This window comes from Schistocerca americana, chromosome 3, assembly GCF_021461395.2.
Source record: "Schistocerca americana isolate TAMUIC-IGC-003095 chromosome 3, iqSchAmer2.1, whole genome shotgun sequence".
NCBI lineage: Eukaryota > Metazoa > Arthropoda > Insecta > Orthoptera > Acrididae > Schistocerca > Schistocerca americana.
The window spans coordinates 483546632-483571014 of NC_060121.1; the positions used below are offsets into that span (position 1 = coordinate 483546632).

A 24383-nucleotide genomic window follows, 5' to 3' on the forward strand; every position below is an offset into this window, starting at 1 on the left:
CCATGGTGAAGCGGTATGCTCATACATTATCATATTGAAAGGTGAACCCATCTCGGAAATGTTGATTGTAGGGTTGAATAATGCTCTCGAGGATCCTATTCTGACACTATACTGCCCTTAGGTAGTGATGAGAGATGTCCAGCTCCAATAGAAAATATTGGCATGTAATAAGAGTGACCCACTTCCCTTCCTGATGGGCTGAGAGATTTTGACATATAGTATCATGCATGTTTTGCATTCATCAAGGAAGTGGACACCAATGACCAAGTTTTCATGCCAGGTCTTTCCTGTTCCATCTTATTGACAAATCACTGTGCTGGGGATTTACACTGTTGTTCTTGATGGATGCTTGAAGGATGAATTGATTGTGGGAAAATTATTGCAAAATGTCTGGGTTAAGACAGTATGCAATGATCTCAGTCATCCCAGCTGCCCCCTAAAATGCAGTAATGGCTGAATGTTCAGATGAGGTTGCTCTTCTGTACACTAATGTGGAGTATAACATCTTGTGCTGACAACCTTATCTTTTTGCCTTTTTGATCATCTGGTACCTTCACTATATTATCTATAGTGCGAGTACCAGCATACTATGAGATATTTATTTTGGATAAGAGCATCATGACATGTCACCCTGTACCCCAGACCAAGTACCACCATAACAGATCTCTTTTTTAGCATCATTATTCTGTTCAAGTGCACATCAGCAGCACACTGATTTGTGTATCATTATGGACAAAACATTTGAATAGTAACCAGTTACCTATTTTGTAATAGCATATGAATTAGTGATGTTACATAATATATTAAGTCATATTTTTGTCTTAAATAGTAACAAATTTATTTTCATCAACAAAAAATTTAGGTGTTTGTCATGCTGATGAACTACTGTATCTGTTTCCGATGGAAAAATTGTTTCCTAGTGGTAAAAGGTCTGAAGAGGACATGCAGTTAATTCATACATTGACTGAACTATGGGCAAATTTTGCTTCAACTGGGTAAGTATGTTCATCTCCCGAATGCTATTCATCAGAGATTTAAAACTAGCATGAATATTTAATACTCCAGTCTATTTCTGGATCTCATATATTAGAACATGTTCAGTATTTAGAGTGTGATAGTTCATATAATTTATTGGTACTTCTTTGATGCACTGATATTGTACCTGATCAGTATAACAGGAAGTTTGACAAATGAGTCTTTATTTGTTATAGATGTGAGACAAATGAAAAAGAGATTTGCAGGTTAACAATTCAGAGAGGAAAAAGAAATAAAAAGAAAAAAAAATACCTACAATAGATAAAGGCAGGGAACAGCAAAAACTCCCACACATTCAAACAATTAACTATTATGCATTAAAATGCCACACATTATATTTCTCTGCATTCACCTACACAATTATGTTCACTATCTTTGTAAAAGTTATATACAGATGAATAAAACTACTACTACTGCACCAATTGCTAATACAACTGTTTATCTTTTGGTGCTTGGGTATGGATTATGTGCAAAAGAACAATAACGGATCTGCCCCAAAATAACAAATCTTCTCAATCTCCATTTTGACTTCAGAAGAGTCTGTACATACAAGATGTCATTTTTCACTTAACAAATCAGATCATACAAATTTTAAATGACAATCTACAGCAAACTAGTATGTCCTGTAACTTATAAAATAATTTGATTGTACAGTTCACAATAGGGGTTCATTCATTAGATCTATGATTTGTGATAGTACCTTGTGTACAAATAATTGATAAATCATGCATATTATTTTTTATGGACAAACAGAATAGTGCTGTGTGGCTGTAATTAAACTGATGCTGTTCTGAGTGCTGCAGTGCAGGCTCTATACATTGCAGGATGCTGAAATGTCATAAATATGTTCACTAATTGGTGCGCTCTGGAATATGCTGAAAAAATAATTGTTCCACTTGCTGCCACCAGGTGAAAATACAGTCCTGTAAGAAGTTAGAATGTGGTGTGTGTATGGGAAAAGGAGAGGAACCATCAAACATACAGTGATTCTGGCACATTAGGATATGGTCACTAATTACAACATGTGTTCAGTGTGGTCTCCCAACTCATCAACAAGCTACACTTGTAACAAGGAATGGTCAACAACTGTTGTAGCATATCAATTGTAATCGGGGTGGTATGTCATTATATGCTACCCTTCAGATCAAGAAGAGTCCAGGTACATCCCTGACAAACATGATCTTTTAGATATGGCCACAACCAGAATTCACACGGATTTAAATTGGGGGACCTGGAAGGCCACACAGCTTGAAATTGCCTAGAGATGATGCAGTTTTCACTGAAGGTTTCTTAAAACAAATCTTTCACCTGGAAAGTGACGTGTGGTGTCACTCTATTTTGCATGAAAATAGTGGTGTGAACACAGTTACGTTCTTGCAAAGCTGGAAACATATGTTGCACAAGGAGGCCCTTATAATGTGCAGATGTCACTGTATACCCAACAGGCCCTCTTCTCAAAGAAAAATGGACTGAGGATATGATGATGATGATTTTTGATTTGTGGGGTGTTCAACTGCGCAACTATCAGCGCCCGTACAAATTACTAACCTTTACTCAGTCCAAACTCACCACATTCATGAATGATGATGAAATGATGAGGACAACACAAACACCCAATCATCTCCTGACCCCAAGGGGAATCAAACCTAGAACCCTGTGCTCAGGAAGCGAGAAAACGAACGCGAGACCACGAACTGCGAATGACTGAGGATAAAGGACTCACATAAGTTGAGTGCAGTGGATGTTCCTGCACAAAATATGACAGCATAGAACACCATACATGACAGTTCTGTGCATTCATGGCGCTATGCAGAGCAAAATGTGTCTAGTCCTTCCAAACAATATTCCTTGGCCACATGTCAAAAATGGTTCAAATGGCTCTGAGCACTATGGGACTCAACTGCTGAGGTCATTAGTCCCCTAGAACTTAGAACTAGTTAAACCTAACTAACCTAAGGACATCACAAACATCCATGCCCGAGGCAGGATTCGAACCTGCGACCGTAGTGGTCTTGCGGTTCCAGACTGCAGCGCCTTTAACCGCACGGCCACTTCGGCCGGCTGGCCACATGTCATCCGTTTCCATGTGTGCCAAAAAATGAAGGGCAAAATTATGGAATTTTAGCCTCTCTTGGGGCTTCATTTGGTGCACATTTGGATCTTGTAGGGATACCAGTGTAAAATGCACAGCAGAATCTTTTGAACTGTTCACCAGGGGAGAGGAGCTTGAACACCGATTGCAGAATTTGAATCATATGGTGCTGCATGGTTGACTATAGCTACTGAAAATTCATCAGTAATTGCCTTGTGAATAGGATATGTCCCTCTCCCTACTGCACCACCTAATTTACCTGTTTCTTAAAATTTCTTGATCATATTATTTAGCCCATTTTTTTGGCATGGGGCCTCTTCACAACTGTTTCTTTGAGTGATATTCTCACAATGCAGTGTTGTTACTAGTGCCATTCTGATAAAACCAATTTACCAGCACTGCCCAGTCTTTCTTCTCAATAGCCATTGCACTTTATACAGAAAACTTCAACCTTCTTGACCCTTTACAACAACAGTCACTTCACAAAAGCAATCAAATGTCGATAATAGACCTATGGTGATGCAGCAGCTGAGAAACTCATAGCAAGAATGTATCTATTTTTTATGAATTGGAAAGGAAAATGTAGGTACATTACACATAAATAAAATTATTTTCTTCAGAAGTAAAAAAGTCTGATACATTCTTTTTTATTGTAATAGCCAGGATATATTTTCTGCAATGGCTTGTCATTTACTAGGTATTTCGGTACAATTTGTCAGTCCTAAAAACTATGCAATATTACTAATCAGTAAAGCAGATACAAATTATATATTTATTACTAATACTTAAGATTTTGTTTGAAAGCAGAGTTTTAGGGCAAGCATGCACACATTACAAACCATACCCAGTAAGCACTGTTAACACACCCCACGTTGCTTACAGTCTTCACAAAATAACTTCTGTGTGATGGCAGTACTATTGGGAGAAATGGTTTAAGTGATGCTCCTTTATATTTCATTGGATTCTGGTTTTTCTTGTCTCTAGGGCCATAAAGTGGATGGTCAGCAAGTTAGAGGTAGGGGTAGGTAATACTGGCTTTTCTTTTCAACATACCTCGTCCTCCGTCCTCTTCCTTTAGGCATAAGATGAATTAGACCAAATGCAATAGGCCTACACATGTATTGTGAAAATATACATTTCTATAATGTTCTACTTTAAGAAGTCCGCCCCAGTAGCTGAGTGGTCAGCGTGACGGATTGCCGTCCTCTGGGCCCGGGTTCGATTCCCGGCTGGGTCGGAGATTTTCTCCGCTCAGGGACTGGGTGTTGTGTTGTGTTCATCATCATTTCATCCCCATCCGGCGTGCAGGTCGCCCAATGTGGCGCCGAATGTGATAAGACCTGCGATATGGCGGCCGGACCTGCCCCGCGAGGGGCCTCCCGGCCAATGACGCCAAACGCTCATTTCCACTTTAAGAAAACCTGTTTTTTGCAAAAAATTAATTGAATGAGAAATATTATTGCATGCATTTTGTTTCTCAATTCAAAACTGAGACAATTACATGTTATGAAAGATTTTTCTCAGAACACCAGGACGTTTATGTGAAAACTGGGACTGGTCCGGCAAAACCAGGATGTCTGGTCAATCTGCGGTCCCCCTCCCCTTTCCTCTCTGTCCATCTCCTCTTCCCCCATCTTGTTATCCATCTCCTCATTTTCACTTCCCTTGTCAGTTTTCCCCTCCCTGTCTCTCTGCTCTGTCTCCTCGTCCTCCTCCTCCTCTACTCCCATCTCTGTTCATCGTTATAGTATCACCCCCACCTCCAACCTGATAGGAGGATCATGGTTATTACCCTACAGTATTTTTTTGATATGGTAATATGTGTATCAAGTTTGCTTAAAATTGATCCAGGAGTTTAGGAATAGCTTTTTACCTGCAGCTTCACCCATGTATACATGTCACATATTTCACACACATTTTTACTGATGTTTCACTTGCAAATCTAGAGAATTTTGCTCAGCAGCTTTGTTTTCATGCAGTTCAGTGTTTATGACAAATCTATCAATTATTTGTTGTACGATGATATAATTTTGTAGGTACACTCAGTGGCATAAGTGGATACTGTCTGCAAAACATGTTGCAAATAGAAATAGTAGGAGAGAAGTAATAAATTTAAACACCATGCATGATGCACCAGTTTTTCATGCCTCTCAGTGTTTGTTGTGATACTCCTCATGAAATACGCATCATACAGTGGTATAATTTTGCTGGTGTATTCAGCAACATATTTGATTACTGTCTGCAAAGTGTGTTGTGAATAGAGTTCTTAGTAAAGAAGTAATGAATTAAAATGTTATGCCTAATGCAGCACTTTTGTTGCATGAACAGCAAAAATGTAGTATGTGAGTTTTCTTTCATCATTTTGTGGGCATTGTGAACAACAATTTTTATAGGAATGTGTGGTATCTATTCCTTTGGACGTACATCATATAATATATAATATAATATACAAAACGTTTTGTAAAGGTTTGGTGAATTATGTGTAAAACTTGTTGCAAGTCATTGAGTGCTCTCACTCCTAAATACCTGGTGAATGAAGTCTGAGTATTTGCAATTGAGGGTCTAACAACCCTACCACAACAAAGGTCAAACTTTAATAATGATTGTGGTGTTGCTCACGCTGCTAAGTACTGCATTTTCAGGCAACAGCATAGTTATTATGTGGCAGGTGTTATTAGAGCACAGTTAATAATGTCATTTCATGTAATAATGAATAAACTAAATATCATGACTCAATCGTCGAAAATCTGGGTGGTGATGATTCCAAGCTCGGATGCAAAGAGGCCTAGGTTTTATTCTGCTATATTCAGAAGTTTTGTAGATGTGCTTCACAAACCATTTTTGAAGATTTCACTTTTGCAGGACAATGGTCATGTAAAAAAAAAGTAATCAGCACTCCAAATTTAAGTTACACTTCCTTTTAATTGCTTTTATTGCAGTATCATGTGACACACAAACATCACTTCACAATACAAAACATACTTGAAAACATCTTCCTCACAGTCACTGTTAAAGTTCACATTTTATAAGCTGACTACAATATGCATCTTTCCAACATGACGTCCAAGACTTGACCTTCTAAAGGTCCGACTCTCTAACAACTTAACAGCTAACTAATAATCGCTTACACGCCCAAAAATCAGAGTTACAATACATCAAAGATCATAGTGACAAAAGAAAGAATACACGTAAGAATAATACCATTGCAATATAAACATATCAATGTATCACAAATGAAATGAAATCTAAATGTTGTCTCAGCAATATGTTAACTACTTTACAGAAATACAGTAGAATATTACTGGTATCAAGAGGTTCAGGTGAGGTGCCGTAATGGTTACGTAATTCAAGTACCATTAAACCCCCCCCCCCCCCCCCCACACACACACACACACACACAATTCCATGCCCAAGCTGCATTGGATTGGGTGTCCCAAACAGCAAGATAGCAAGGTAGTAAGTTACAGTAGTCATTATATAAAATAATAGTATCTTTGAAACAGTACATAGAGATTATTGATCCTCGTGGTATAATATTAAAGAAATGAAATGTAATAGATTAAAAGTTGCTTTAGCCATATCTTTTCAAACTTGCAAAAATTACTAAATTTTACAACAGGCCTCCCTTCACTTTCTTTACAACAGTACGCATGAATATCAAAATGTAATCTGTTAATCTGTAACATATTGTATGCAAAGAAAAGCTCATAAAATTTTTGAATCTTAATTACAACTATGTACATGAGTACAGAATATGTCTCTTGGCAATATAATAATAAAAGTATTAAAATTTTTCAAATAAGAGTCCAATTGTTATTTTCAGTCCATCGTTTATATATAACTCACTTTCCATTTCACCACTGTAGTTCCTGTTCTCCTAGTTAAGTTTTTCCTCTAATAACAGGTCCATAGATATTCCCTTTACATAGTTCCTTTTAGCTGGTGGGTTCTTTATCTACACAGGTAGTTGACCTGAAATTATTACATAGTTCAGTATAAGTTCCTACACAAATATTCAGTGTTATATTGTGTCACCAAGAATGATCAAACACTAGTAGAATGACATGAAAGAAACAATATGAAAGATTATAATTGTCTAAAAATTATTCATATTCAATAAAAATTCAGTATATTACAACACACATTAAATTTCTCAGTTTCTAACATTACTTTAAAAAAAATCTCGTTTATTGACATGTCATTAGCAAGCTTTTTTCATCCATAGCCCTTCAACATTCTGATGTGAAAGTAATTGAAATTTTTACTCTACTGTAATACGGTATCATAGTGTATAAATAAATTTGGAAATTAAATTCAAAGTTATTCAACCAGATATAGTTTACTACATTAACATGGAAATTTGTGACAAAGAAAAGTATTACCAGACAGCATTTAAGAAAACAATTGCTTGTTGATCTGTATTGAAGAGCATGAGGGCATGGTACAATTATAGACACTGCAACAAGGGAGGAGCGATACCTCAAAATACGTGGATGGAAAAGAAAGATAGAAATAGGTACTACTGGAGAGTTCAGCCTAGCCCCCTCTCATTAGCAGAAGAAGAAAAATAGAATAGAATCAGTGACAGGCCGTAGGATAAGAAATGAAAGGATAGGGCTCAAAAAATATAACTGAGAGCAGAATATCAACAGCCGTCCACCAATATAAAATACAACACAGACATGGCAGAACGGACGACTGTGATAATCCCCCTGCAGTTGCTTAAGAAACCCATCACTGATATATATTGTCTATCCCAATACTCAGCCTCCCTCCCCCCCATTACAGATCCAATCTAACTGTAGCATAAAAACCTACAATATGACCTGTACAAAGAAGGAAGAAAAGTGTTCAGGGCTACACCAAGTCTTACAAAAACAGAAGAAATATTATCAAAATGACAAAAGTAGAGATTGGATTTTACTACAAGCATCCTCTTAATTTCATCAACATAATATGCAAAATATCAAAAGGTTTCACACTAATCCTAAAACATGTTATATAGAAAGACAAAATTCAGAAAAATGAAAATTGTTGGTATCTGTGTGTTGCCTCCATAGGCAGACAGAATGGTTTACCAATAATACACAAAAGAGTATTTTTAAACAATAGTAAACACAAAATATGAATGTCAAAATGTTCACCAAAATGTCTAATATCTAACATGCGTAAACTACAACTAAAATAGCACATGTCTTACCACACAAAGAAAATAAAATGCAGAAGCAACCATCAAAATATTTCCTTACATCTAGCCATATATATATTGAATAGTACATATATTACATGTATATGTGGTTCATCAAGCAAAATCATTTTACACTTCCTTTCAGCAATAAGTAAACTTCAGTACCATATATAGTTTCCATATCACATGATAGGAAACAAACTTCATAAACAATATAAAATGTGAAAAATTTTCCTTGTATTCCAGGTTATTGAGATTTGCAAATTTCATTCTAGGTACCAGACTTATAAGGTTTCAATTCAGTTCCATTCCTCAAGCCAAATAATTTCCTCAACTTTGGATAGATCAGTCTGTAAGCATTTGGGTGAGGATTTTCTTTCACCTCAAATGGCCCTATATAAACGTCAAAAAATTTCTTTAACTCTGAAGTCATAAGTTTAGATTTTTCTTTCATTTTAACCAAAAAGCAAATCACTAATATTAAAGTGTGGAAACCTGCCTTTTGCATCGTGTCTTTTCTCTCTGTAATCTGCTTGTTTTTTCATGGTGTCTTTTACAATTTGTTCTCTCTCCTGAGGTGACAAAATTTGACAAACTGGAAAGTCTATGTGTTCAGTAATATAGCTAGTGGGCCTTTTCTTAAAGATAATTTCGAATGGTGAAAAGCCAGTGGATGTATGTTACAAACTGTTCATTATGTCTTCGAAATCATTTACATATTCAATCCAATTTACATGGTTCTTACTACAATATGTACTGCACAACCTCCCTATCTCTCTCATGTACCTCTCTGCCGGATTACTGGACGGGTGATAAACTGAAATCAAAATATGTTTTATGTTTGCATTTTCAACAAAATCTTTCCATACTTTTGATGTAAATTGTGAGCCATTGTCTGACAAGATTGCTTGTGGAGTACCTACTGTATTGAAATAATCACTGGTTAATTTATATGTAATCTGTTTACTTGTGGCTTTCCTTAATGGATACAATTACACACACATACAGATGAACATATGATATAAATGTAAATAACACACAAATGAAGATCATAAAGTGTGCCAATGTTCATTTTAAATTGTATACCCACATGTTCAGCCACTGATTAAAGGCAGTGAATCTCTAAATATTGCTATAAGGCTTGTTGAAAAGAGACCTGAATAGCTTTTTTTTCAGATGAAGCTTGTTAAGAAGTTTCTATTGTCTATTAAATCTATCCTTCTGACACATTCTGGTACTTTTGTGGGGAGGATGAAAGTTTTCATTGAGTCTTGTGTTGTGATTAGGGACTTCACAATTCATCTGAAACTTTGTCATTCTGTCTTTCAGTTATCTTAAGAATAAAATGGGCTATCTTATATATATATATATATATATATATATATATATATATATATATATATATATATATATCTGTGTGTGTGTGTGTGTGTGTGTGTGTGTGGTAGTAAAAGCAGAGCTGTGAAGGAAAATTTGCATGATTCCCTTATTTTAATTCTGTGGAATATTCTAATGGCATTCTTTCTATTTTAAATCTACTAAGCAATACTAGACAGTTTCCCCAGAATATTAGTCCATAACTTAGACATGATTGCTTATGAGCATGACAAGCACTCTTGACAGATTCCACACTGGTATACAGCTTCAGGGCTCTTCAGATGTAACAACAGGTATTTAACTTACCAATAACACACTCAGTGTTGCCATGGTGGTCTAGTGGTTAGAGCACTAGCATCTGGCCCTGGAGGTCTTGGGTTGACTTTTACATATGATTTGGACATACCATGGTATTACAGCATAAATATTAAAAAAGTAATCCATATATGTGGCATTTACATACTTAATGTCTAGTCTGACAAGGATGAGACAGGCTGTGAAATTGTAGTAGGAATCATTCCTGTATTTGCCTGTAATAATTTAGGGAAATCACAGGAAACCTAAATCAGGATGCTCAGATGAAGGTTGGAGCCTCCTTCCTCCCAAATGTGAGGCCAGTCTGTACAAAACAGCATAACCTCATTCAGTTTATCCCTAGTGTACAATACTGCTTTGAAAAGAAGTTATTCAGTAATGTAAAAAGCTAGTGTTACCCTATTCATTCATTTCTCAATACCATTCACAGTACACACATGTAACCCTATGCACTACATTAGTTGATGTCAGGTTCATGGTGATGGTGCTAGGTTTGCATTTTGTGTACTGTAATTTTTCATTTGCTTTCTGAGATATTAAGTCAGTATCCCTCCATAACAAGTGAGGTGTCTAGCTGAAGAAGAGAATAAGATGTTAGTGTTATCAACCACAGGGCTTTGGAGTGAAATTTTCCAGAGGCTTAAAAGAAAAAGGTATTGTAGTGCAAAAGCATCGTCAAATAACAGAGATGTGTTTTTATTACTGTTGTTATTAATAATATTTACTTGTGTCGCATTTTGAACCACACCATTGCTTTGTGTTATCTAAGTAATCCTTGATTGTATAAGGTATTTAGTTCTAAATAAATTCGTTTTAGTAATTTCTTGAGATCATATGTTGGGCAATTTTTTTCCTTAGTAGAAAATACTGTTTTGAGTTTTATGTTTATTCTTTCCTCATAATTGTAAGTTCATTCTAAATCTTGATCTGTGTTCACAAGCAATGCAGCTTGTGAAGTAATTGTCAATAGTCTATTTTATGTGCATAACTAACAGGTAAATGTACTCACACAATGTAGATGAAATTCACAATATTTTGAGCAGATCTTCACAATGAGCCAAGGGACAGTCAAATGAAAACCAGTGACATGCCACAACAAAACCATGGAATGGTTCCATTCAAAAGTGATCACCACATATGTTAAGACATTTATCCCATCTGGGATTCCTTTTACACAGAAGGTGGTCAGCCATTAATGAATCTGCAACTGCACCCGCTCTTGCACTTCCTTGTCTGACTGTAACTGACATTCACACATGCATTTCTTCAGATCACCAAAGATGTGAAAATCCAACAGTGAAAGATCCAGGCTGTTTGGAGAATGTTTCAGTGTTTGCAAACCAAATTGCTGACATACAGCCTTTGTCTGACTGGCTTTGTGGAGGCAGTTGTAATCATGCTACATAACGATTCCATCTGACAGCATTCCCTGGGCATTCTGACTTTATGGAGCAGTGAAGTTTCTGCAAAATGTCTTCATTGCACTGTGCACTGATTGTAGGTCCATTTTCAAAGAACTCAATGCCCCCTGCAGTAAAAGACATAGGTGATCATGACAGTACTGAAATGTGTGTGAACAGCTTTGGATTTCTTTTGCAGGGGACATGTTGGATGTTTCTACTGTCTGCTTTTCTGTTTGCTCTCAGGCTGTTGGATTGCTGTGAGACAGAATCAGCATAATGCCTGACCCATACTGCCAATTTTGTTGGGAAAAACTGCTACATCCTCGTGTAGCCTGGATCTTCCATTGTGAAATTTTTGTATATTAGTGACCTGCAGAAAGACATGCAAGGATGTCACATTCAGTCAGGAAAGGTAGTGCAACAGTGGGTGCAGTTGTGGATCTGCCAGTGACTGATCACATCCCATGAGACAGTAACTGAACATCTTGTCTCCCAGTAGGACAAATGTCTTAAAATGTGTGGTGATTATTTTTGATTGGAATCATTCCATGGTCCTGTTGTGGTGGGCGTTTGGTTTCCATTTGACTGCCCCTCATACTTTTGCCTGTTATCCTTATGACCATATTTTGTTTGAAAACTGTGTTTATATTTTGTACAATTTCTTCTCAGAAAAGAATTAAATACTTTGACTGAGAACTGAGTTTAAATGTGAGTGGTATCAGGGTTGCCACAAGTTTGCCTGATATTTCCCTGATTTCCAGAAACATTTTAACATTTTTCCCTGAAAAATTTTGAGACTGATTAAGTGATTAATTGAGTGGTTTTATGGGGCCAAACTGTGAGATCATCAGTCCAGCAATTCCAAAGTTACTTACAGAGGAAAGAGGATCAGCTAAAAGTGGATGGACACACTCAGGGAAGTCAAATTGTAAAACAATGAAGCTAAACACACACAGTGAAAGGCATAAAAGTTTAGACAAATTCTAAAGACTGTAAAAAAGAGTGATCTCTCCTTAGGGGAGTGGTCATGGGGTCCCAGACTGAGAAAACATGAAGAGAGACCCCAACCACAACCACCCTCCCTCCGCTCCAGGAGTAAAGAGAAACCTTATATCTGGAAATTATCACTATCACAGAAGAAACTGAGGACCAGTTCAACCACCTATGAATTGCCTACTAATATTAAAATTAAAGACAACTATACTTAGCACGAAGGGGACATTCTACCAATATGTGGGACATCGTCAGTCTGGTTGCTAACAATTTTGTGGCGGTGGTTCATTACACAGAAGGACACAATGGGTGAGCCTAGTATGACCAATGCGTAGATAGCATAAAGCAGTGGACCCCTTCCGAGAGGAGCAGAAGCAAGAGCACCAAAGCACAGCAATGGACTCCTTCTGAGAGCAATGGGAGGAAGAGCACTAAAGTGCAGCAGTCTTCTTGATTGTGCAGGGTTTATTATTGAGAGCAGTAGCACACCAGATGTCATTTCACTTTCGGGCAAAGAGAGATTTGACATAGATCTGCATGCCCACAGCTGGAGTTACAAAAGGGAATGGAGCATGACTATCAGCTTATCTAGCCAAACAGTCAGCGCTTTCATTCCCTTGGATACCCACATTACTTGGGACTCAGAGAAAGACAACTGAGCAGGCAACACAGCCAAGGAAGGAGAGAAGGTCATGGACAGCAGAGACCAAATGATGAGAGTAGCAGACTGCTCAGTGAGTCAGTACATAGTAAAACACTATGGAGCGAGGCCTGAGTAACAAAATGGAGGGCCCTGGTAATGGCTAGCAGCTCTGCTATGAACACACTACATGATTCTGGCAATAAATGGTGATCTATGGCTGTAGGAGACATGAAAGCATATCCTGCTTTATCTATTGTCTTAGAACCATCAGTGTAGAAGATAGTAGCACCCTGGAAATCTGCAAGGATGGAATGTACAAGACGCCAAAAGACCATAGGGGCAACAGAGACCTCAGGACTCTGGAACAGGTTGGTCCTAATCTGTGGTCTAAGCACAATCCAAGGGTGGGGTGTGAGAGGAAATGCACAGGGCGCATGTCAGTGAATGGGAATGGGGATCCTGACAGAGGGAAGTGAGATACATTCCAACCTGCAATCCCACCCATGGGCAGTTATCAGGAGGGAGCAGTCCCTTGCTTGCAAAGAGTACAGGGCACACGGGATGGTGAGGTAATCTGTGAATGGTGATTGCATAAGAAACCACAAGTTGGCTTCATTGTATTTATAGAGGGAGAATCCCCACTTCTGCGAGGAGGTTGTCCAAGGGACTAGTGCAAAAGGCACCAATAGCCAGATGCACCCCACAGTGGTGGATAGGTCAAGTATTTTCAGAGCAAAAGGAGCCACTCAGCCATAAACCTGACTTCCATAATCTAGTCTGGACAAGACCAGAGCACCATAAAGATGGAGAAGATTAGCATGGTTTGCACCCCAAGATGTATGGCTGAGGAGGCAGAGAGCATTAAGCTTCCTCATGCATGTAATCCTCAGGCAGTGAATATGGGGCGGCCACATCAGCTTTTCATTAAAAAAAAGGCACAAGAAACAGGACTGTGCTCTAACATCTTGGAGCTCATCGCCTATATAAAGTTCTGGACCAAAGTGTACTATTAATTGATGGCAAAAATGCATAACCCACATTTAGGAAGGAGAAAACTGGAAGCTATGGGAGACGGCCCATGCAGAGACCTGTCAGATGGCCCCTTGGAGCTGGCACTCAGCAGATGCTAATGAGTGGGAGCTGCTCCAGATGCAAAAATCGTTGACATACAACATCAGGGTAACTTGAGAGCCAACAGAGGTTACAAGCCCATTCATGGCTATGAGGACGAGTGAGACACTTAATACAGAACCCTGTGGAATACCATTCTCTTGAATCTGAGGGGTGTGGAGCGAAGTGCCAACTGGAACCCAGAAGAGCTGTTGGGCAAAAAAACATGAATAAAAATTTGAAGGGGGCCACAAAAGCCCCAGTCATGGAGGGTAAATAAAATGTGATGGCACCAAGCCATATCATATGCCTTATGTACATCAATGAAGACCGTTACAAGGTCCCAACAGCTAGTAAAAGCCAGTTGGATAGCAGTTTCTAGTCTGAGCAAATGGTCAGTTGGAGATTGTCCTTCCCAGAAGCCACACTGATACAGTGACAAAAGGTTCCAAGATTTGAGTACCCAACACTACCAGAAGTAACCATCCTGTCAAGCAGTTTACAAAGTACATTTGTCAGGCTAATTGGGCAGTAGCTGTTGAGAGATGCTGGTTTCTTCCCAGGCTTAAGAACAGCTATAACTTTACTGTCTCACCACTGTGAGAGGAAGGCACCACTGGGAAAGCACCACTGTCTTGCTACTGTGAGGGGAAGGCACCCATGACCCAATTGTGGTTGAAGACCCTGAGTAAATACTGTCTTTGTGTAATGTCAAAGTGTTTGATCATCTGATTGTGGATAGAATCTAGGCCTGGGCCCGTGTCATGTGAAGAGGTAACAGCCTGCAAGAATTGCCATTCAGTGAAGGGTTCATTATAGGTTTCACCTTCGTGTGAGTTGAAACAGAAGAGTGGGTCTGTTCAACTCTGTGTTTCTGCCAGAGAAACGTGGCAGGACAGGAAGAGGATGCCGATGGTACTGCAAAGTGTGTTGTAAGGTGTCCTGCTAGGACCAGTGGATCAGTAGACAGTGCACCTTGGAGGATAAGCCCATGGACAGTTGACTGTCACAGGTGGCCCAGAAGGTTACAGAGCTAGGACAAACCTGTGATGAAGAGCCGTACATCCCCACGAAGGAAACATAGTGCTCCCAGCATTCCTTTGTACTCTGATTACTAAGGTAATGAGCCTTAGCATGGTGATGCTTAAAAGCTAGGAGGTTGCCTGTGAAGGGTGTTGTTTAAATTGTTGCTGCACCTGTTGGCGGTCCTGGACAGCGACTGCTATGTGCTTGGCCTGACATGATACTTATTGACGATGAGGGGGACCTGTGGATAGGGGGACAGCAGTGCCAGCATCATGAAGAATAGTGGCAGAAATACCCTGATGATCGCATCAATGCAGTCCGAGAATGCCCAACTTGGGGGCCTGTTTGCATGGCGGTGGAAGGGGAATGACAGAATCACGGGAAAGTGGTCACTGTCACAAAGATCATCAAGGGATGACCAATGTAGACAAGCCACGAGAGCAGTGGAAGATATTGTGAGATCGAATGCAGTAAATTTTCCATTAGTGGCACTGAAGTGGGTAGGGGGCCCGTCATTGAGGAGACACAAATCAAAGTCTGTAGTAAGTTGGTCAAGTAGAAGACCCCTAACCAAAGAAGTGGCACTTCCCCACAGGGGGTGGTCTGTGGTGTACATTGAAGTTCCCAAGGAGGAGATCTGGGGGTTGGAGTTGCTGTATTAAGGTAGACAGTTCAACATAATGGAGGTAGACATTGCAAATGGTGATTGACACAGTTGTCTACACTCTATCTGCTATTGCTTCCAGGTTGGTATGAAGGGGGATCCAGCCACTAATGATATTGGTGTGAACCACAGTGCAAACCCCTCCAGATGCTATCCCAGGGTTGGCATGGTTCCAAGAGATCACTCCATAACATGAAACTTTAGAGATCAGTCATCACAAAAGTGAGTTTCTTGAAAAGTAAGACAGAATTAAGAGTAAAAGGAAACAAGGTGTTGTGTTTCTGGGAAGTGGTGATAATATCTGTTGCAATTCCACTAAATTATCTTGTGGTGAGAGTCCAGGTCAGACAAAAAGAAGCTGAGGGGAGATCAAGTCACTTGGTCGGTGGTCTTCACCAATGAGGATCCATAAAAACTGGGTCTGTTTCAGGATGAAGTGGAGGGGTAAAGCCTTCTGGGAAGCCAGAGAAGCCTTATTCTTTGACTTTCTCTGCTTCTTTTCTCCCTCAGAGGGAGGGAGGAGACTTTATCAGTATGGAAATAGGTGACACTGATGTCAGGATCAGACAGAGAGTGAGTGGCATTGGGGCCCTTGGAATGCAGGTCTCTCCTCCAGCCTCAGGGTGCTAGCTACCTGTCTTGTGAATGCTGGGGAGGAGTGTTCTGAGATGGAGCCCCATCCCTAGCAGGAGACAGAAAAGAGGACATTTTCCCTGGTGGTGGAGGAAGAGGAGGAGCAGCGGCTCTTGAAGGGTAAGGGACTGAAGCCACTGAGGATGAGGAAATGGAAGGGAGGCAGGATGGGGGAAGGGGGAGGAGTGAGAAGGCAAAGGCGTAACTGAGGAATAGGTAGAGGAGAGATTTACATTGCCAAGTCTGTCAAATTTCTCCTGGGCTTCAAAGCAGCTGAGGCAGTCAAGGGTTTTTGTTTTCTGAATTCTTTTTTGCTTCATGTACACTGAACACTCCAGTGAGTGGGGAGAATGGAAACCAGAACAGTTTACAAACTTAGACAGTGGGGTGCAAAGGTTCCCCACATGAAGAGGGCAGTCACAGTCACCGCAGATGGGAGTGGCATCACATCGTGAGGACATGGCCAAACTTGAGCCAATGGGAGCAACGTATGGGAGGTGGAATGCATTGTTTCAAATCACATCTGTACACCAATACCTTGATCATCTCGGGCAGGGTATTCCCCTCCAATGCCATGATGAAAGCACCAGTATCTACACGATGGCCCTTGGGGCCTTTCTGGACATGCCACATGAAATGAACGCTGTGTTGTTCCAAAATACCTGTAAGCTCATCATCAAACTCAAGGAGAAGGTTCCTATGGAAAATTACATTCTGTGTCATACTGAGTGACTTGTGAGGGGCAATAGCCGTGGGGTTGTCTCCTAAATGGTTGCAGGCACAGAGGGAGGCTGGCTGACTGGCAGAAGTTGTCTTTATCAGGAGAGAGCTAGAGCTCATCTTGCTTAATGACTCAACTTCACTGAAATTGTTCTCAATATGTTCCAACAAGGAAAGGGGTTTGGTCCCGGTACAGACTCACCCCAAGCCATCACATCTGGCCCTCCTCCCAGGGTGTACCCAAGGAGGGAGAAGCTGGAAAGGCAGAAACAGGAACTGAGACAGAACTACGTTAAGGAAGAGATATGGCCACAGTAGAGCAGCCAGGGAGTTTAACACATTTCATGCACCAAACGTCCACCCTGGTACCACCCACTCAGAACAGGGGCTCACCTTGTGGGTGCCACCCAGCTATAGCAATGGCCACCTGAAAGGACGGTTGTTGCCAGGAGTTCTGATGCCCGAAAAGATGGGCAACCACTCCTAGGCTTGCACAAGCCATTCACAATGCAGGTACCAGCAATGTGATCCCTGTGATATTGGGGGGCTCAGCCACATGGGTACATAACAGGCCCACCACATGGACTGGCTACCGATCTTGTGACCTAACAAAGAGGTGAAAGGGCTTTGGGGGGGGGGGGGGGGGAGGGAGGAGGAGGGGGAGAGGAATCCACACCAAAGATGCTAGGAAGGGAGTTTTTCCCCACTTGGCTCCCACTACAGATTTCAAATTTAGAGATGGAGGTCAAACACCTGAAGGGGACCAGAAAAGAAAAGCCAAAAAGGAGGAGGAAATGCAACCAACCAAAACCATAAGACAAAGCAAAGTCATGAGAATAGGCAGGCTGACATAAAGAAGAACACCAAGAGAAGGAATGAAAGGGGTCAAGGGAAAGGAAGAAGGCAGTGAAGGAGAAGGAAGGAGAAGGGAAAGCAGCCCAAAAAAGAATAAAAGCTGCAATAGCTCAGGAACCCATGCATGCCACACATGTACCCACCTAAGAGCTGTTGGCCCCCTAGGGCGACAGATTTTGAGATCTCAAGGTTACGTAAAGACATAAGTTGACAAAAATGTAAGGACTTCTGCATTTCTAATCAAGTGAGCAAAAGTCTTAAGTAGTAACACCAACAGCTTTTCCTATGAACTGTTTTAGAAGGAGAAAGAAAGTCAAATTTTATAAAGGGTGAGCACAAAGTCTTGCCCTGGTTATAGATATTTATAACAGAATAACCATTTGACATAATAAGTTACGTTTTATGCCATTACATAGGTTAGTTTTACTAGTTTTTTTTAAATACAACTTACGTTAGTAAACCTCAATGTGTGCTCCCTTGGTATCTCGGAGAATGTTGAGGTGGTATTCCAGTTCCCACCAGGTGTTTCATTCTGGGATGTCATTTCTTTTCATAACAGGACCCCTTTGGTTGCCATCTGCGCCATCCTTACAGCACAGCAGTATTTCAGTGATATTCTGTGCACCATTTTGTTGCTTTTTATGGCAAGCCATCCTGGGCTTGCTTTTCAACAAGATAGTGCCAAGCCACACATGGAGAGAGTTTCTACTGCTTATCTTCAGGCCTGCCAAACCTACCTTGGCCAGAAATTGGGAATATTTGGAGCATTATGGCCAGGCAGGACCCTCCAAACAGCTTGATGATATAATGCAACCAACTGGACAGAATTTGGCATGATACCTCTCAGGTCACCAAACAGTTCTACCAATCAGTGCCAAACCTAATAACTCAGTTTGTGAAGCACTTTCTCTTGAATAAATGATCCACCTTTTTTGGAAATTGCAAGCATTTATTTGTCTAGATGTAAAATTACATCTACCAATTTCCATCCAATGTGGATAATTTCTTCTTAGTGCATCTTTTTTTTCTTCCTCGGAGTGTATTTGTCCACCAGTGGCATCTGTGCAATGTCCTCAATATGTTGCAAGTGTCAGTGGTAATCAGCACTGTGCTCTGTGTAGTTGTGAGTGCCATATTTCAGAGCTCAGTCGGTTCAAACGTCTGAAAATTGTTGGTACTTGTATGGTAGGCAGTTCTGTTTGTGTCTCAAGAGGCACCATATTGAAGATTTATACTGCCTACAGCAAAACAGGAAACCTCACCTGCTAAATAGCAATGTGGTCAAAAGTATGTGTTGAGTGATCATGATAGATGGTTGTTGAAGAGGATTGTGATGAAAAATAAGAGGACTATGGCTGCAAAAGTCACTGCAGAACTGAATGTCACACTGTTGACCACTGTCAGCACCAAAACAACATTAAGAGAGCTCCTTAACCAGGGAATTGTAGTGATAACTGGAATTCCAAAACAACTCATCAGTGACACAAATGCAAATAACATGAAAACATGGTGGCAAAGCCATAAAATCTGGACTCTGCAGCAACGAAAGAAAGTAATTTGGTCAAATGAGTTTTGTTGCACACTGTTCTCAACACGGCAGGAGTTCAGTGTTGATTTGGGCAGCCATATCATAGTACTGCATGAGCCCCATGTGAAATCTGCATGATCATATTACTGTCAAGGATTATGTGACCATTCCAGCTGATCAGTTTCACCCCAGGGTACAATGTTTGTTCTCCAATGGTGATGTTATAATCCAAGATGACAGAGCCTTTGTTCGTACAGATTGCATAATCCAGGACTGTTTTTTTTAGGCATGAGAATGAACTGTAATATCTTCCCTGGCCACTGCAGTCATCAGATCTCAATCTTATCACATATCTGTGGTCTACTTTCAAGGGAAAGTTGTGTGATTGTTATCCACCTCCATCGTTGTTAACTGAAATTGCCACTATTTTTCATGAAGAGTGGTTAAGTTTCCCTTTAAAACCGTGGCTGTATGTATCCATTCCAAGATAACTGGAAGCTGTTTTGAATGCCATTGGTTTTCTACACTATGTTAAGCATGATAATGGGTTGGGTTTTTGATGTTTCCATTATTTTTGTCAACCTCCCTTTATTTCCATTCATGGGAATTGAAGGAACCAAATCAAACAAAACAAAATCTGCAGTACTGTGTACAAAAAGGATGTCAGCAACATTTTCCAAGTTGCTAAGCATATGGAAAGACTAATTAGAAAGTGCTCAGTGTTCAATTTGAGGCTGTTCGAGACAACCTTATTATGCTAAACTGTACAACAGTGCTGATTATAAAATGAGAGCCATACCAGTAGTCCAGCTGAACTATGATTTAGCTCTGTTACAAATGATATAGACAGTACAAATGTCAATGGTGAAGAAGATGAGTTATTTGATACAAATCTCTCAATATGCAATCACCTGGTAAACAATAGGCAATGAGTATCCTGAAACTTTCTGGCACAATAAAACTGTGTGCTAGACTGAGACTCCAACTAGGGACCTCTGCCTTTTGAGGGCAAGTGCTCTAGCAACTGAGCTACCAATGAATGACACATAACATGTCTTCACAGCTTTTATTCAGGCAGTACCTCATCTCTCACTTTCCAAACTTCACATAAGCTCTCCTGCAAACCTTGCAGAACTAGCACTCCTGGAAGAAAGGACATTGTGGAGACATGGCTTAGCCACAGCCTGGGGGGGGGGGGGGGGGGGGGGTGTTTCCAGATGTTTTCATTCTGGAAACATTCCCTAGGCTGTGACTAAGCCATGTTTTGTGCTTTAAAATGATCACTGGATTAAGTTTAGTAATGTCAGCACAACATGAAGGGGCAACAGTGTAGTGCTTTGTTCAGTTATTTGGTGTATCACATGTCAGAGGAGTTTTGTCTATATTTGCTATTTCACTTAGTCCCACCCTGGTTTTCTTTCAATGTTGAATAATAAAGCAATGGAGAGAGAATATTTTTGCTTCAGGCATTTTCTGAGACATTCTGTTTTTGGTTTGAATGCTAAGTCCATGATCCTTCATAAACTAGTAGCACGAAACAATTCTACCCTTTAAGTCTGTTAAGTTCCACTGTAGTACTAGCTTTCAAGCATGTATTTGAATCATTTTTATATTAATTGCAGTGCCATTTTGATGGTGTCTTTGAATCCATTTTAACACGTCATCTTTTAGTTTTGGGCGTTTTGCATTCAGTCCTCTATTTGCACATTTACTCTTCCTCATTTTTTTAGTTCTTCTTTACTAGCCAACCAATTCAGTTGGTGGAGGACTGAGGTGCTACTCAGCTGCTCTCTATCCATGTTCTTCTGCATATGCTATTACTTTCATTCTATAGCCTGCATCATATGAATATCTTTCATTTTTTTCCATTATGAAACTGGCTACCAACAAAAATATTGTGCTGTTATTGATAACACAAATCACTTTCAGTTCATGTCCATTGGTACCAAAGATAGGCTAAACAGTGTTCCGCATTTGTGATGGCTTGTGAAACTTGTGAATCCTTGTAACTCATGTTCATCGCATTGGTGCACCATTGTTGCCAGTTGAATCCAATGTTGCCAGATAGGGAGAGGTTTAGCACGACATCAAATATACCCCCATTTTTAAGACTGGCAAGAATTTTAAATCAAACTGTGGACAACTGTATATTAATTTTGAGTAAAAGACGCACTTGCATTTTGGAGGCAATTTTTCAAAGAAAAAATGCATCTATGTCTGTAAGATATAGTAATTGATAAGGATGTAATTATTTGCTCCTTCAGAATGTCCCAACAGATAATGTGACTAACAGCCATTCCATGTGCAATTCATTGAGTACTTGTTGTAGGTTCTCTTCAACATGCTGTAGTACATCTTCTTCAAATCCAGGCATGTGAAATTGCTGAGGAACATCACAGTTGTACCTCCTCATTGTGAAGGTACCTGTTTCTCAGAGCCATGTCAAAGTTGGGCAAAAAATTTGTGCGATGGCTTCCTATGTTGCAGAAAATGTTCATGATACAGCCAACTAGCAGCTATTCTGTTACTTCAAGCTATGCTATAAACAAGGAGCATATCTGTGTATTCTGAAAATAGGTACCAGACCATGTTTATTGTATGGCAGGCACATAGGCATTGAATATGTCTCACAGCAAGGCAGACATTAAATTAATTCAGGTGACCATCTGATGGAGTAAATGTCATCCTGTGTACCCTACTACATACCAGCACAAGCAACTCTGAGACTTTTCTCTTTTACTCAAGAGACATGGATGGAGTACACATCTGAATTGAAGTAATCACAGAGGGAAACAGTATGTTTCCCGACATGTGTTCCTATACAAAATACTCATTCCCCTAACAAGTCTTAGAAGCTTTTAACTGAAATTTTCAAACAACCTGTATAGCACTTGACAACAATGGCATACTGGCATGTTGTTGTTGTTGTGGTCTTCAGTCCTGAGACTGGTTTGATGCAGCTCTCCATGCTACTCTATCCTGTGCAAGCTTCTTCATCTCCCAGTACTTACTGCAACCTACATCCTTCTGAATCTGCTTAGTGTATTCATCTCTTGGTCTCCCACTAAGATTTTTACCCTCCACGCTACCCTCCAATGCTTCATTTGTGATCCCTTGATGCCTCAGAACATGTAGTACCAACCGGTCCCTTCTTCTTGTCAAGTTGTGCCACAAACTCCTCTTATCCCCAGTTCTATTCAATACCTCCTCATTAGTTATGTGATCTATCCATCTAATCTTCAGCATTCTTCTGTAGCACCACATTTCAAAAGCTTCTATTCTCTTCTTGTCCAAACTATTTATCATCCATGTTTGACTTCCATACATTAAACTCCATACAAATACTTTCAGAAATGACTTCCTGACACTTAAATCTATACTCAATGTTAACAAATTTTTCTTCTTCAGAATTGCTTTCCTTGCCATTGCCAGTCTACATTTTATATCGTCTCTACTTCGACCATCATCAGTTATTTTGCTCCCCAAATAGCAAAACTCCTTTACTACTTTAAGTGTCTCATTCCCTAATCTAATTTCCTTCAATTCGACTACATTCCATTATCCTTGTTTTGCTTTTGTTGATGTTAATCTTATTTCCTCCTTTCAAGACACGGTCCATTCTGTTCAACTGCTCTTCCAAGTCCTTTGCTGTCCCTGACAGAATTACAATGTCATCGGCGAACCTCAAAGTTTTTATTTCTTCTCCATGGATTTTAATACCTACTCCAAATTTTTCTTTTGTTTCCTTTACTGCTTGCTCAATATACAGATTGAATAACGTCGGGGAGAGGCTACAGCCCTGTCTCACTCCCTTCCCAACCGCTGCCTCCCTTTCATGCCCCTCGACTCTTATAACTGCTATCTGGTTGCTGTATGAATTGTAAATAGCCTTTAACTCCAAGTATTTTACCCCTGCCATCTTTAGAATGTGAAAGAGAGTATTCCAGTCAACATTGTCAAAAGCTTTCTCTGAGTCTACAAATGCTAGAAACGTAGGTTTGCTTTTCCTTAATCTTTCTTCTAACATAAGTTGTAGAGTCAGTATTGCCTCATGTGTTCCAGTATTTCTATGGAATCCAAACTAATCTTCCCTGAGGTTGGCTTCTACCAGTTTTTCCATTCGTCTGTAAATAATTCACATTAGTATTTTGCAGCTGTGAATTATTAAACTGATAGTTCAGTAATTTTCACATCTGTCAACACCTGCTTTCTTTGGCATTGGAATTATTATATTCTTCTTGAAGTCTGAGGGTATTTCACCTGTCTCTTACATCTTGCTCACCAGATGGTAGAGTTTTGTCAGGAATGGCTCTCCCAAGGCTATCAGTAGTTCTAATGGAATGTTGTCTACTCCCAGGGTCTTGTTTCAACTTCGGTCTTTCAGTGCTCTGTCAAACTCCTCACACAGTATTATATCTCCCATTTCATCTTCCTCTACATCCTCTTCCATTTCCGTAATATTGTCCTCAAGAACATTGCCCTTGTATAGACCCTCTATATACTCCTTCCACCTTTCTGCTTTCCCTTCTTTGCTTAGATCTGGGTTTCCATCTGAACTCTTCATATTCATACAAGTGGTTCTCTTTTCTCCAAAGGTCTCTTTAATTTTCCTGTAGGCAGTATCTATCTTACCCCTAGTGAGATAAGCCTCTACATCCTTACATTTGTCCTCTAGCCATTCTGCTTAGCCAATTTGCACTTTCTGTCGATCTCATTTTTGAGACGTTTGTATTCCTTTTTGCCTGCTTCATTTACTGCATTTTTATATTTTCTCCTTTCATCAATTAAATTCAATATTTCT

At 39.8% G+C, this 24383-nt stretch overlaps 1 protein-coding gene across 1 annotated transcript in view; it reads left to right on the forward strand.

Moving 5' to 3' along the window:
* Positions 1-24383, forward strand: part of LOC124606164 (juvenile hormone esterase-like) — a 160562-nt gene that overhangs the window by 133834 nt on the left and 2345 nt on the right. Inside the window, exon 9 of the mRNA XM_047138131.1 lies at positions 863-995. Coding sequence (XP_046994087.1) covers positions 863-995 — 133 coding nt within the window. The remainder of the gene's footprint in view (positions 1-862; positions 996-24383) is intronic.